The sequence below is a fragment of the Galeopterus variegatus genome, unplaced genomic scaffold, assembly GCF_000696425.1.
Source record: "Galeopterus variegatus unplaced genomic scaffold, G_variegatus-3.0.2 Scaffold1244, whole genome shotgun sequence".
Taxonomy (NCBI): Eukaryota; Metazoa; Chordata; class Mammalia; order Dermoptera; family Cynocephalidae; genus Galeopterus; species Galeopterus variegatus.
Genome location: NW_007727355.1, coordinates 408,281 through 423,549, shown reverse-complemented (window position 1 = coordinate 423,549; position 15,269 = coordinate 408,281). Strand labels below are relative to the sequence as shown.

Sequence of the window (15,269 nt, the reverse complement as noted above, 5' to 3'; positions counted from 1 at the left end):
AGGTACCCAGAACGAAGGAGGGTCTCCCCCAAGGGATCCAAGTTTCTTGGTTTATTATCAACTACATTCAGAACAAGGCTGCACCTTTAAATGTGCTATTTATTACCACTCTATGATATCACTCCTTGAGTACTTTTGTTACTAAAAATAAAAATAAATTCAAACCCATTAGGATAGCTATTATTTGAAAAAAACAGGGAATAGTAAGCGTCGAGGAGAATGTGGAGAAATTAAAACCCTCGTACACTGTTGGTGGGATATAAAATGGTTGGGACCCTGTGAAAGACATTACAGCCATTCCTCAAAAAATAGACACAGAGCAATCATATGATTTAGCAATTCCGCTTCTAGGTATATACCCCAAATATTTTAAGGCAGGAACAAGAAGAGATATTTGTACACTCATGTTCATAGCAGCATTATTTATAATAACCAAAATGGGGAAGCAACCCGAGTGTCCATTGACAGATGAATGGATAAACAAAATATGGTCCATCCATACAGTGAAATATTGTCATCCTTAAAGANACAAGAAGAGATATTTGTACACTCATGTTCATAGCAGCATTATTTATAATAACCAAAATGGGGAAGCAACCCGAGTGTCCATTGACAGATGAATGGATAAACAAAATATGGTCCATCCATACAGTGAAATATTGTCATCCTTAAAGAGGAATGAAGTTCTGACATGTGCTACAACATGAGTGGACCCTGAGGACATTATGCTGAGTGAAATAAGCCAGACGCATAAGACAAATATTGTGTGATCCCACTCATAGGAGATCCCTAGAGTCGTCAGATCCACAGAGACAGAAAGTAGAATGGGGGGTGCCAGGGGTGGGGAGGGGGATGGGAGTGAGTGTTCAATGGGGACAGAGTTTCAGTTTGGGAAGATGAGAAAGTTCTGGAGATGATGGTGGAGATGGTTGCACACAGTGTGAATGTGCTTAATGCCAGTCCCTAGAGTCGTCAGATCCACAGAGACAGAAAGTAGAATGGGGGGTGCCAGGGGTGGGGAGAGGGATGGGAGTGAGTGTTCAATGGGGACAGAGTTTCAGTTTGGGAAGATGAGAAAGTTCTGTAGATGATGGTGGAGATGGCTGCACACAGTGTGAATGTGCTTAATGCCACAGAACTGTATACTTAAAAATGGTTAAGAGGGTAAATTTTATGTTATATATATTTTAACCACAATAAAAAATAAAATGAATAAAAATAAATAAATGGAATGTTATGTTGAAGGAGGCAAACAAGCCTACCATGGTTACAAAAATATCACGTCCCAGATTTTTGGTTCAACACTGTCTTCTCCCCTTTCCCGCCCCTTCTTGCTCCCCTGTGACGACTTTTGAGTCTATTCTCACACATCCCAATGATCAGATCGCGACCAGAAGTGAAAACATCTCCATGTTTCTATTTTATGTTTGTCTGTTTGTTTTTTCCTTCCAGCTGGGCTTGGAGCGTTTCCATGGAGTTGGTATCCTGGGGTTTAACTCTGTCGAGTGGTTTGTTGCTGCTCTCGGCACCATCTTAGCAGGGTAAGGCCACTGGCTTGGTTCATGGTGAGCATCCCTGGGCCGGTTCAGGCTGAGATGCAAACAGGAATTCCAGATGGGGCTCCAGGTTAGCAGGCAAGAGAGACACACAAGTAAATCGTTCTGATTGTGGGTCATATGTAATTACATTCATTAGACCAGAGGCTTTAGACTTTTTTTTTTCCCCTTCAGCTGCAGAACTTTAACAGGGCCTGCACTCAAACTCAGGCTCTAAAAACCCACACATAAAAAAGAGGGAACTCGTCGGGTTATAGCTGGGAATTAGGGAAGGGCTGGGGTTCCTTGACATTAAGCTTCCCATGGGCAAGGACTGTATTTTGTTCACCTCTGGGATCTGTTTTACCACATTTCTCAGTAAATATTTGAATAAATGAGGATTGTCTGATTGAGATGCTACAATACTGGTGGGACTTTCCTGTCGTAAATGTTTTGAAGTCAAGTGAAAGTCCATGTGAAGTCACGATGTGCAGTGTTTAAGCCTGAAAATGACCCCTAAAATAAAAAGATCAGTCATCTTTGGGGTTTCTCACCCTTGGTACTGTGGGCATTTGGAGCCAAATCATTCTCTGCACTGGGGCTGTTTTGGGAACTGCAGGTGTCGACCAGCATCCCTGGCATCCTCCCACCCCATGCCAGGCACAACTTCCAGTTGTGACAACCACAGATGTCCCCAGACATTGCCGAGTGTCCCATGGGGGGCAAAACCACCCCTTGTGTTAGGAGGATTCCACTGACTTCCCAGAGACTCTTCGTCCCATAATCACCTGCCCTACTGATGTCCCAGGAGCCCGAACACATTTAAATCCATGCACTGAGTGGGGAGAGAGAGGAGGTAAATCCCAGAAGCTGGGGTAGCCCTGGTTTACACCATCTGACCCTTCAGGAGTTTATTTTATTGTGTAGTTTGAGCCAGGGATCAATTCAATTTTTTTCCAAAAAATTAGCACAAGATTTCTCAACATTGGCACTGTAAACATTTGGGGATGAATCATTCTCTGTGATGGGGCTGCCCTGTTCATTGTAGGGTGTTGAGCAGCGTCCCTGGCCTCCACCCACTCCATGCTAGGAGTTCCCCTCCCACAGTCACAAATGCCGTCAGATGTTGCTGAATGTCTCCTGGGCGACAAAATCACCCCAGATGAGAAGCTCTGGTTTACATGTTTGTGGTAGAAAAACAAACACAGAAGCTTATTTACTCCTCTGATTCCCAATCCGTCTTCCAAGAAATAACCAAAATGAACAGTTTGTTTTTCTTCCCAGACATTTTCTATGCGTATGTAAGCGCACATATGTATACATAGGAATACATGTAAACAGCACATGTACGACCTTTTAAAACTAGGTTCATATTAGACATGGTTCTCTTACCTGTTCTTTTTTTCCTTCACTTGAAATATTTATCATACCAACACTTTTTTTTCCAGTAGTGAAATATCGTATCATTTGACATACTATAATTTATTTAGCCAGCACTTTATCGATGTACATTCAGGAACATAGTACTGACGTGTGACCAGCTGTGGCAACTTAGGTTTTTCTACTACAAAGAACTATTACAACCTGAATGTTGCTGATCTCTATGTAAAGTCCATATATCTTTTTTCACACGTGTGAGTGTCTCTTCAAGATACTTTCAAAATATCTCACCTGTTGGGTATGAGCAGTTAAAACCTTGAGTTCACAAAGTACCTTTATTAAATTGCCATGTGGCCCAGCTTGGGCTGACATTTGGAGATATCCAAAATATATCTTAAAAAGGGTGATTCTTAGGCTGGCCAGGTGGGTCCGTGGGGGTCCCCAGAGTTGCTTGGAGACTAGTGTTTGTCCATATTTAGGCCAAAAATAAAATGTAAATCTTATTTTTATTCACACTCCTTTCACTACAAGAGTTGAGCATTTTTGTATTTGCCTTTCCTAATTTGCCCATTTTTTCTATTGGTGTTTTTTTTGTTGTTGTTATTAGTTGCTTTATAAGAGCTCTTTTTATGAGGTGTACTACCTCGAGAACGCTGGCAGATTTTCTCTGATACACAGCTGGCGGCAGTGCAAACTGGTACAACCTTCTGGGGTAGCAGCCAGGCAAGAGATGTCCATGGACTTTAAAATGCTCATTTTTGTGTTAATTGAAAAAAGCAAATTGCAAACTAGTAGGTACACTAAGATCTTGTTTTTGTTTCTATATTCATATATAGATAGAAAAAATAATTAGGAATATTTATCAAAATGTTAACAGTTGCTAATTTGGGCAGGTGAATTACAGGAAACAATCACTTTCTTACAGTGATTATGTAAGACTTAATCATGAAAAATAACAGTAAAAATAAAATGCTGATTTCCTTTTTTTTTTTTTTTTCGGAGGTGGGCTGGGGTTGGTGGCTGGCTGGAACAGGGATCCGAACCCTTGACTGTGGTGTTCCAACACCATGTTCTAACCAACTGAGCTAATTGGCCAACCCCCTGACTTCCTTTTGAACTGGTAATTCTTCATTTTGGGAATTTTACTTAAAGAAACAAAACCGAAACATGAATATAAGGCTTATGTGCAAAGATGTTTCTTGCAAGTGTTATTAGTGATGGCAAAAATTTGGAACAACCTAAGTGTCCAGCAACTGGGGATAGAACCATGGGATGCCTCCTGGATGAAAAATGGGGCAATATTTTGAAATAATGGCCCCGAAGAGCACATTTTAAGCTTTTTCCGTGTTGTAAGAATCGATAAAGAAGGTATCAAAATATTTATACACTTTATATATACAAATATACTTAAAATTAAAAATGGTAACTATAAGAAACCAATAATTACCTGCCAGTCCCTTACCCACGTTATTTCACTGACTGCTCACAGAAGCCCTATGCAGTAGGCACTATTATTATCCCCAGTAATAATAATGGTGATGCTAATGTAAGGCCTAGAGAGGTTAAGTGGCTTCCCCAGAATCACTCGGTGATTGAGAAAAGACCTTGAGACCTAAACTAAAGTTCATATTGAACATATGTGAGCATCAAGACTAAGGGCACTCTAACATGTTATTTTCTATTTTCCAAATTTTGTATGAGCATATATTACCCCTGCCTTACAGTGAGTTGTAATAAACTTTAATAAAGATATTTATCCCCCTTTCAGGACTGAATGGTCAGGCAGTGTGGTGCTGTGGCTGGGCTGTAATGTCAGATCAGACCTGAGTTCAAATTTTGGGTCTTCTAGGGCTGGCCCGTGGCTCGCTCGGGAGAGTATGGTGCTGATAACACCAAGGCCATGGGTTCAGATCCTATATAGGGATGGCTGGTTCACTTACTGGCTGAGCGTGGTGCTGACAACACCAAGCCAAGGGTTAAGATCCCCTTACCGGTCATCTTTAAAAAAAATATTTGGGGGGTCTTCTGCTATTTCATCATCTGTATAAATGAACCTGATAGCAACATACCTCCTTGCCTCACATGGCTATTATGAAGACTCAGTGAGATGGTGCTTATTAAGCCCTTAGCACAGTGCCTAGCAAACAGTATGTGATCATAAATGGTGATGAATATAACAATTTCATGTAATCATAACCTGCATAATTCCCCACCATATTAAAAGTATAACAATTAGATCAACAGAGAAGAGAACCCAGAAACAGATCCACACATACATGTGCCTTCGATGAAGGCACCAAACTAATCCAATGGTGTTGGGACAAATTAGATATCCATATGTAAAAAAAAAAAAAAATAGTCTTGATCCCTACCTCACACCATACAAAAAAATTAAATTGAGATATAGACCTAATCATAAAAGTCAAATTCTAAAGCTTTTAGAAAAAGAAAACACAGGAGAATATCTTTACAACCTGGAAGTACCCAAAGATTTCTTAGATAAGACACAGAAATCAAAAAACATGAAAGAAAAAGTTGACAGATGGGACTTCATTAACATTAAAAACTTCTGCTTCTCAAAAGACACCAACAAGAAAATGAACAGACAAATTGCTTGCTTGGTGAAAATATTCACAAAACTTGAATCTGACAGAGAACTGATATTCTGAATATACAAAAAAATTCTATAACTCAGTAATAAAAAGGTGAAAAATATTTTAAGGGGCAAAAGACTTGAACAGAAATGTCACAAAGGGAAGTAGCCAATTGTAAAGATGCTCAATGTCATTAGTCATTGGAAAATAAAAATTAAAGCCACAATAGGATGCATCCAGCATAGTTAAGAGCAAGAACAAAAGGTTGTGAATGAAGGAAACAGGTGGCTGAGTCAGGGACAAGGGATTGGTTCAAATCCCAGGTCTGTCAGTTACTTGGTGTGTAACCTTGAACAAGCAACTTCACTGTCCTCACCCTGGTTTTCCTCATCTATAAAAATAGGATGCTGTAAGTGTTCCATGACCTGTTGTCATAATGACATCATAGGAGCTGGCCACTTTCAACATCGTCATTTTTGTCATTTTCATCATTATTAGGTTGGGGAGGAAGAGAAGCTGAGGACAAGGCTGCAAACTCAAAACTTGCCTGCAAACCTTCCCTCTCTCCCAATCTTGCAGGCCATTTGCACCTTAAGTTGTGTATGGACACACAAATAAATGTGTTTCTTTTCCCAGGGGCCTTTGTGTTGGTATTTATGCCACCAACTCTGCCAAGGCTTGTCAATATGTCATCACTAATGCCAAGGTGAACGTCTTGCTGGTTGAAAATGACCAACAGTTGCAGAAAATCCTTTCGGTAAAACCTTACCCAGCACCTGTCTTTTTGCTCCCAAGTAGATCCTAACAGAAAGGTGGGGTGGTAGAAACCCTAAGTCTTCCGTGACCACGTTGTTATACCTACTGAATCTGCTGGTTTGGAGGTAGAGTGGAGTGGGGGAGTCTAATTTCTAATCCATAATTACTTCATTTACTACTCATGCTCCACTTAAAAGTGTTTCTGTATTATTTTATATACACCCTCCTATTTATTATTTTTATTTATTTACTTATTTATTTATTTATTTATTTATTTATTTTTGTCCTTTTTTCGTGACCGGTAAGGGGATCACAACCCTTGGTGTGGTGTCGCCCACACCGCGCTCAGCCAGTGAGCGCACTGGCCAGTCCTATATAGGATCCAAACCCGCGGCAGGAGTGTTGCTGTGCTCCCAGCGCCGCACTCTCCCGAGTGTGCCACAGGCTCGACCCTTATTTTTATTTTTTAAAAAGATGACTGGTAAGGGGATCTTAACCCTTGACTTGGTGTTGTCAGTACCATGCTCTCTGAAGTGAGCCAACCGGCCATCCCTATATAGGGATCCAAACCCGTGGCCTTGGTGTTATCAGCACCGCACTCTCCTAAGTGAGCTATGGGCCAGCCCTTTATTTTTCTTTTAGAAATGTGAATATTTCCAGGCTGTGCTCCTTGTAATTCTCTTCCTTTCTTGTCATTGTCTTCATTTCTGAAATACTTTTGTCATTTTCTTCTGCTTCTTTCTTAAGTTCTACCACTTCCTGTTTCACTTTTTTTCTGGTGCTTGTATGTTTGCTTTGTGTTCTTTCTTTCTACCTGCATTTGCTTCATTACGTTTTTAATTTTACATTGAAATGTTGGATTACAATGGTCTTTTGCTTTGTGGTGAAAATTTCAGGTGAGTTTTCTTCATGTACCATGAAATTTGTCTCCTCTCTTAATTTCTTTCCTTTTCTTGTAGTATCTTTGTATGGATATTGTAGACACTTTTTCAATTTCTCACATTGTCTGAATGAGCTGCAGTTTCCTGAATGAACTTTTGGAAGGGGGATCCTGAGGGGAAAGAGGTCCTTAGGAAGGGTGAACACAGATGGCCAGATCTGTTGTTCAGCTCAAGGGCCATGGTGACCATTTCTCTGATACACTATTTCATCACCGTGAGTCACTCATTTCTTCACTTTTTAACACCTCTGGAGTTAAGATGTGTCTTGCCATTGATGGCATTCTCTGATCACTGTCAACCATATATCTTCCTACATTTTAGCATCTCTGAAAGTAGAGAACATTTCCCAGACTCAATGAAATCCTATCTAGACCCAATGAAATACAACACTTTGTGCTGCCAGACCTTCTTCAACTCCTAATTCTTGACCTGTTTCAGGAAGGACAGACTTCTACCTCCAGCCTTGAGCTTTTTTTCTTTTTTTTTAAAGATGACCGGTAAGGGGATCTTAACCCTTGACTTGGTGGTGTCAGCACCACGCTCAGCCAGTGAGCGAACCAGCCATCCCTATGTGGGATCCGAACCCGGGGCCTTGGTGTTATCAGCACCACACTCTCCCGAGTGAGCCACGGGCCGGCCCCAGCCTTGAGCTTTTTGAAATTACTTTCTGAAGTGATGCTTCTGTGGTCCTCAGTACTCAGGTCGTGCCTTTTTGTTCTGTTAACAGAACACACTGTGGGGTGGGTGGTGGTAGGTGGGTGGGGTCCTTCCTCCTGCCATGAATACTGGTTTGACTTGAGTTTTCTGCCCTTGACTTGGTGTTGTCAGCACCACGCTCAGCCAGTGAGCGAACCAGCCATCCCTATGTGGGATCCGAACCCGGGGCCTTGGTGTTATCAGCACCACACTCTCCCGAGTGAGCCACGGGCCGGCCCCAGCCTTGAGCTTTTTGAAATTACTTTCTGAAGTGATGCTTCTGTGGTCCTCAGTACTCAGGTCGTGCCTTTTTGTTCTGTTAACAGAACACACTGTGGGGTGGGTGGTGGTAGGTGGGTGGGGTCCTTCCTCCTGCCATGAATACTGGTTTGACTTGAGTTTTCTGTCATTGGAAAATGCTGCATAACCGATCCTTCCCCTCTACACCTGCCTCACTGCTGTACATTCCTGTCCTGCTTCTGGTATGTTTAGCCTCGCATACATAAAGCAGTATCTGAATTATTTCTGTCTCCTAGTTTCACTGAAGGTGCAGTATGTAGGGAATATGTCATTCCAGTCGCTCTGCATGGAAGATTTAAAACCAGGCTCCTGACACGTTCCTCCCAAACTGGATGTCCAGCTCCACTTGGAGATTTTTGATTTGGGGCAATAATTATGGCTCCTCCCATTTATAACCCTCCAATCCTCCAGTGGTTTCCTGTCTTCCTTAGAATAAACTCCAAATGCCTCGTCTTTGTCTCCAAGCCTTTACACACCTGGCCCTCACATCCTTTCCTGTCTCCTCCCTCATCACTTTCTGATGGGTCCCCACTCTAGCCATCCTGGACTTTTTATATTCCTCCAATATCCCAAGCTACTGCCTGTTCTAGGCTCCTTGGATGTCTCTTCCCTCTGGAAAACCCTTGTCTGGCTGTTATTCACTTCTGTCATCTTTTTTTCATCAACACACGCCAGAGGCATGGCTATCATTAGCATAATGGATGTTGGAAGTGACTTTTTCATTGGATCGTCTAGATATGTCAGGGAGGCACCCTCCTTCCTTTGCATGAACAGGGCTTAAGAATCCTGCAGGGAATTCCCTTAAAGCCCTAGGTATGGGTAGAGGGGTTCTGAACCTGTCCAGATTCCAGCAACCTTCATGGAGTATTTTTGTTGCGTGACTCCAACTAGAAGGTTAGCTGAGTCCTGGTTGCATGGTCAAGGTACTGAGGAAGGGACTCCCTTTATTTCCCCAACCAAGATCCGCAATTTTGTGTAGCAGAATTCAGTCTGAGATGTATTATCTCAGGGTGGCTGTTGTCTGCATCTACCTCTGACAGTTGGAGACTACTGACAGAGACCACAAGAAATCCAGCAGTCCTAAAACCATGTCGTTTCAGGTCAGTCTAGACAGAGCACAACGTTTTACGGTGTGAGCAGGGCAAAGAGGCTGGAGTTGCTGTAGGAGAGAGATTAGGACTCCCATTCAGCTTCAGTCTTTGCTAAGGCCAGGTTGCCATGAGACCCAAAGGGAACTTTCTTTCAGATTCCACAGAAAAACCTGGAGACACTTAAAGCAATCATCCAGTACAAGTGGCCGATGAAGGAGAGCAAGAACAACCTGTACTCTGTAAGTGTGACACGTGGGCACTGCGGAAGGGGGTGTGGCCTCGCAAGGGAAGTGGGTGTGGCTTTTCAGAAGAAGTGAGTGGTGAGCAAAGGGGGTGAGTCTGGCAAAGAAAGTGGGTGGAGTCTTGCAACAGAAGTGGGGGTGGCTTTTTGAAGTAAGGAGGTGATGAAAGGGAGAGAATGGGGTCTGGCAAAGGAAGTGGGTGGAGTCTTGCAACGTAAGTGGGTGTGGCTTTTTAAAGTGAGGTGAGGAAAGGGAGAGAGTGGGGTCTGGCAAAGGAAGTGGGTGGGGCCTTTCAAAGGAAGTGATAGGTGCAGGGAAGAGGTGTGACCTGACAAAGGGAAGTGGCTGGGGCCTTTGGGACATTTTTCTTTTCTGGCATGAAGGGACTGATTAATGGGAAGGTGTCTTTTCTGGTTATTTATTGCTGTGTAACAAGTCACCCCCAAAATTGGTGGCTTAAAACAACAATCCTTTTATTACTAATTTTTTTCAGAGCATTAACATAGTTGAAAAATATACTGAAAACCAAAAATTTACATGGGTTAAAACTTACATTATTTTAAGTTTTTTATTTATGCCAAAGCCAGAATTTATTATAATTTTACTTTCCTGGTTCTACTAGCAAAGTCATCAATAATATTTTTATTAAACCATTGGCTATTGATAAATATATGTAAATATATGTAAAAATATGTATATAGGTGTGCAAATTTTTTCTTTTGCTGCAGGCTCTGCTATGGCTTGGGCCCAACAGCCCTAGCTTTGTTTAAAATTTTGATATTTTATTCATTGTGGATTTTTTTTTTTTTAGTAGTGACTTTTAAAATACTGCATTGGATATTATCTATCTTTTTTTTTTTTTTTTTTTTTTGTTTTTTTTTTTTTTAGTAGGGCTTTTTAAAAAACTGCATTGGATTTTTTTTTTTTAGTAGGGCTTTTTAAAAAACTGCATTGGATTTTTTTTTTTTAGTAGGGCTTTTTAAAAAACTGCATTGGATTTTTTTTTTTTAGTAGGGCTTTTTAAAAAACTGCATTGGATTTTTTTTTTTTTTGTCTTTTTGTCTTTTTCCGTGTCCAGCAACGGATCGCAACCCTCAGTGTTGCCCCCGTACCGGACCGGGGACCGGCAACGGGATTGGAACCCTCGGTGTTGCTCCCGTGCCTCGCTCAGCCAGTGAGTGGGAACCGGTCTGTATGTGGGATCCGAACCCTCGGGCGGGAGCGCCGCCGCGCTTCCCAAGCGGCGCACTTATCCAGTGCACCACCGGGCCGGCCCCATGGATATTATCTATCTTACCAAGTTTTTGTTTTTTTTTGGTTTTGGCATCCCCTTAAGTTTTGCACTGTAAGCAAGGTTCCTAGTCTTCACCCGAGTTCCAGCCCTGTAGCTGGGGCTCCCCCAGCATCTTTGTTCATCTCTTTGTGGTCTCTCCATATAACATCTCCAGCATGGTGACTTCAGGATCTCTGGACTTATTTTTGGCTCAGATCTCCATAGAGAATGTCTTGAGAGAGCAAGCCAGGTGGAGGCCATCTTGCTTTTTATGACCTACTCTTGGAAGTCACATAACATCACTTCTGCCATACTCTGGCCATCATGGCCAACCCATATCTCTTCAATGGATCAAGGGGTGGGGACATAGATGACTCCTGTTAGACCTCAGTCAAGGCCCCTAAATGGTGTGGGACACCATAAATATTGTCATTGTTGGAAAGTATACTCTGCTGCATTTTTTAGAGTCAGAAAATGTTTGGTTGCAAGAAATGGAGACCCACTTAAGCCAAAGGAGAGTTGGGTTTTTTTTTTAAAGACACATTGATTTACAAAAGCCAGGGCCTTAACAGAAGTGAGAGGGCCGGCCCGGTGGCGCACTGCTACAGTGCGCTGCTTGGGAGTGCGGCGGCGCTCCCGCTGAGGGTTCAGATCCCACATACAGACTGGTTCCTGCTCACTGGCTGAGCAAGGTGCGGGCGCGACACCGAGGGTTGCGATCCTGTTGCCGGTCCTGGTCCGGTACGGGCGCAACACTGAGGGTTGCGATCCGTTGCCGGACACGAAAAAAGACAAAAAAAAAAAAAAAAAGAAGTGAGAGACTATGACAAGTTCCTTTTCATTCCCCGAGATTAGACTCTCAATCCCATTGTTCCAATCAGAAATCCTAAAAAGCCATGGAGTTTATTTGGTTTGCCTTCTATGCAAGTGGGAGAAAAGGTGTCAATGATCCTTTCTGGCTGACCAAAACACTCATCAGCTTTCATACCTTTCAGAAAACAGAAATGCCCATTTAAATACTAATACCAGGACAATGACTAATTCAGTTAAGACAAGTGATCAGAATTACAAACTTTTTAGAAGTTCAAAGTGACCACCGCAGCAACAGTACTTTAAAATCTTGGATAAGTCCTTTGTTAGAAACAGCACTTACAGCTGAGTTTCTCAACCTTGTTGTTGACATGTGGGGCAGATGATACTTTGTTGTAAGGGGCTGTCCTGTCTCCTGTAGGGTGCTGAGCAGCATCCCATGCTCCCACCCACTAAATACCAGTAGCACACTCCCCACCCCTCAAGTTGAAGCAACGAAAAACATCTCCAGACATTGCCTGATGTTCCCTGGGGTGCAGAATTACCCTGGTTGAGGACACTGATTTATAGGGGACAGTTTGTGACACAAAATAGTATCTACTTCTCTGCAAGAGAAATTAAAACCTGCAATTTTAAGATTCAGTTTAGGAGAAAAAGAAAGAGGCTGAGAAAGTCAAACATGAAATTTGGGAAGAAAAACGGCACAATAAGACAATTAACTACGCAGATTGTAATGCTTGGCATCAATGTGCCCAATGGACTTGAGACTAATCCCAGATTTCCAAGAGAAGAGATTGGGCCAGCTTGGGTCTGGTGCCTAGCCACACCCAGTCATTTGTGGCCGGGGAAGGCAGGGTCTTCTGCAAATCTTTAGGGGGGAACTTTATTGGGGAGAGCATGGGGCATCTCTCAGAGAAAAGATGGGGCCCCCGGAGGGTTTGTGTGTCTTCTTCTCACCATCACCCTACCGTGTTAGAGATGATCTGAAAAAAGGCCTTCCCTGCTCAGATGGGACCAGCATTACCCTTGGCAGGTTGCAGATAATGCTGGCCATTAATGGAGGACTTTAAGGGCCCTCCATCTGCAGCTAGTGTGTCACCCTCATCCAGAGCCTTGCTGGGGGTTCAGTGGTAGAATTTCTGTAGGTCTCATGTGATGATCAGTCCATAAAACCCAACAGTTCACCTTGAGGCACCAAATTCTATGACAGTTAAGCGCACAGGCTCTGGAGTCAGACCATCTAGAGTTTGAATGCTAGTTCCTCAGTTTACTTGCTGTGTGACCTTGGGCAAGTAACATGCCGCCCCTGAGCTTCAGCTCCCTCATCTGTCACAGGGAGATCATGCTCTATTATCAGTAAGGATGCCATTGGTTACGAGTGACAAAGCCTGACCCCAAATGACATCAGCAAAAAAGAAGATAATTTGTTGGCTCACGTACCTACAGCTCAGGATGTGGATTTCAGGCATGGCTGGAACCAGGGGCTCAAGGAATGTGCCTCAGGCTCTATTTTGCCTTTTTGATTTCTTGGCTCCACTCTGACCTTGCTTCTCTTCATAGTCCTGAGATGGTTCAGCAGCTCTTGGGCTACATATTGACTTATTCACTCCAGACAGCGTCTGTGTCCCAGCATTCCCAGCTAAGTCTTCATCTTCACTGTAATTGGTCCACTTGAGGTCACACACTCACATCTGATCCAATCACTGTGACCCAGGCTGGTGGAATACTCTGAGCTTAAACCAATCAGAGTTGATCTCTGGATCTATGGGTAGAGTCAGCCCCATTCAACTGGTGACTAAGAAGATGGGGGTAGGAAGTGGAATTTGGAAGGCAGAGAACAAATAACATCTAACTCCATAGAGAACTTACCACGTGCTAACTACTGTTCTGAGCATTTTACATATGTTAACGCTATTACTGCTTAGAACAACCCAAGGAGCTGGGGCCTGACATTATTCCCATTTTACAAACGAAGAAACTGAGGCACAGGGAGCTTAAGTTGCCTGTCCAAGGTGATACCGCTAGGAAGTGGCAGAGGTGGAAGCAAACATCTTAGGGCTTTTGTAGGAGGTACCAGGGTGGACACATCCTAAATGCTCCCTCTAGCTGGGAATCGTGCTTTAGGAAAAGCTGAGAGGACGAGGTTTGACTGGGGAAGGGGAATGCCTGGCTGTGTCCCCATCCTCTGCTTGCCTTTTCTGTCCACAGTGGGAAGATTTCATGGAACTTGGCAACAGCATTCCCAACACCGAGCTGGAGCAGATCATTGACAGCCAGAAAGCTAATCAGTGTGCTGTACTTATCTACACTGCCGGGACCAAAGGCAACCCCAAGGCGGTGATGCTCAGTCATGACAACGTAAGTCAAAACCCCTTCACTCTGCAGCGGTGGCCTTCAGGCTGTTTTTGTTCTTGGTCCCCAGTGGCAGGGTGATAATTAGGGGTTAGAGAGTCCTGCAGTCACTTCAAAGCGGGTAGCATAGTGCAGAGGTTGAGATCAATGGCTTCGGAGCAGACCTGGATCCAAAGCCTGGCTCTGTGATCTTGGGCAAGACATCTAAGATCTCCAAGCCTCAGTTTCCACATCTGTAAAATGGGAGGGATAAAACAGCCCCTGCCTTTTGGGTTCTTTTGAAGATATATTTGTAGAGAGCATAGAACTGTATTGGATAAAATAAGTACATGGAAGAGCAGTGTGTGTTCTACGTTATGGGGGTAAAGCAGAAGTTGATTTATTCACAGCTCAAGGAAGGGTGCTTTGGGAGAAGCTTATGTATGTATAGGCAGAGTCCAAAACTAATGGTGATTTAGATCACTGTTATGGAAGAATGAGGGGTGCTGCATGATTTCATTTATATAAAACGCTGGAAAATGCAAACTTATCTACAGTGATAGAAAGCAGGTAGGTAGTTGTCTGGAGAGGGGCAAGCAGGAGCAGGAGCAAATTTTTAAGATATATTCACTATCATTATGGTGGTAGTGGTTTCACAGGTGTAGACATATGTCAACATGTGTAAAATTGTACATTTTAAATGTGTGAAGTTTATTGCATGTCAATTATACCTCAATAAAGCTGTTTTCTAAAAAAAGAAAGAAAGAGACAGTGACAGTTAACATCTGTTGCATGATCACTACATGCCACGCACTGTTGCGAGGGATTCACACTAGTAAATCCTCCCAGGGATTCTATCGATTGCTCTGGCAGATCCTATTTTACAGAAGAGGAAACCAAAGCCCAGAGAAGTTAAATTACTTGTCCAAGGTTACACAGTGAGCAACTGGGTGGGGTCAGGATTTGAACCCAGGCAGGCCGACTCTGCAGTCCGCGGCAGATCCTATTTTACAGAAGAGGAAACCAAAGCCCAGAGAAGTTAAATTACTTGTCCAAGATTACACAGTGAGCAACTGGGTGGGGTCAGGATTTGAACCCAGGCAGGCCGACTCTGCAGTCCGCGCTTTTAACCACACTACAGATCAGTGTGGCTAACGTGCAAAGATGTCCAAAGATGCACCGTAAAAATTCAAAAGCCAGTTGCAGAACAGCTCACAGAGCACAATGCAGTTTTTGTAAAACAAAAAAACTAAAAAAAGACAGCAAGTGATTTGCACCTGTGTAAGTTTCAAAAGCAGAAAAATGGCTGGCAGGATCTGC

At 43.0% G+C, this 15,269-nt stretch overlaps 1 protein-coding gene across 1 annotated transcript in view; it reads left to right on the top strand.

Moving 5' to 3' along the window:
• The window catches only part of ACSBG2 (acyl-CoA synthetase bubblegum family member 2), a 38,687-nt gene that overhangs the window by 6,534 nt on the left and 16,884 nt on the right, over positions 1 to 15,269 (top strand). Inside the window, exons 3-6 of the mRNA XM_008575835.1 lie at positions 1,453 to 1,541; positions 6,146 to 6,266; positions 9,449 to 9,532; positions 13,827 to 13,976. Coding sequence (XP_008574057.1) covers positions 1,453 to 1,541; positions 6,146 to 6,266; positions 9,449 to 9,532; positions 13,827 to 13,976 — 444 coding nt within the window. The remainder of the gene's footprint in view (positions 1 to 1,452; positions 1,542 to 6,145; positions 6,267 to 9,448; positions 9,533 to 13,826; positions 13,977 to 15,269) is intronic.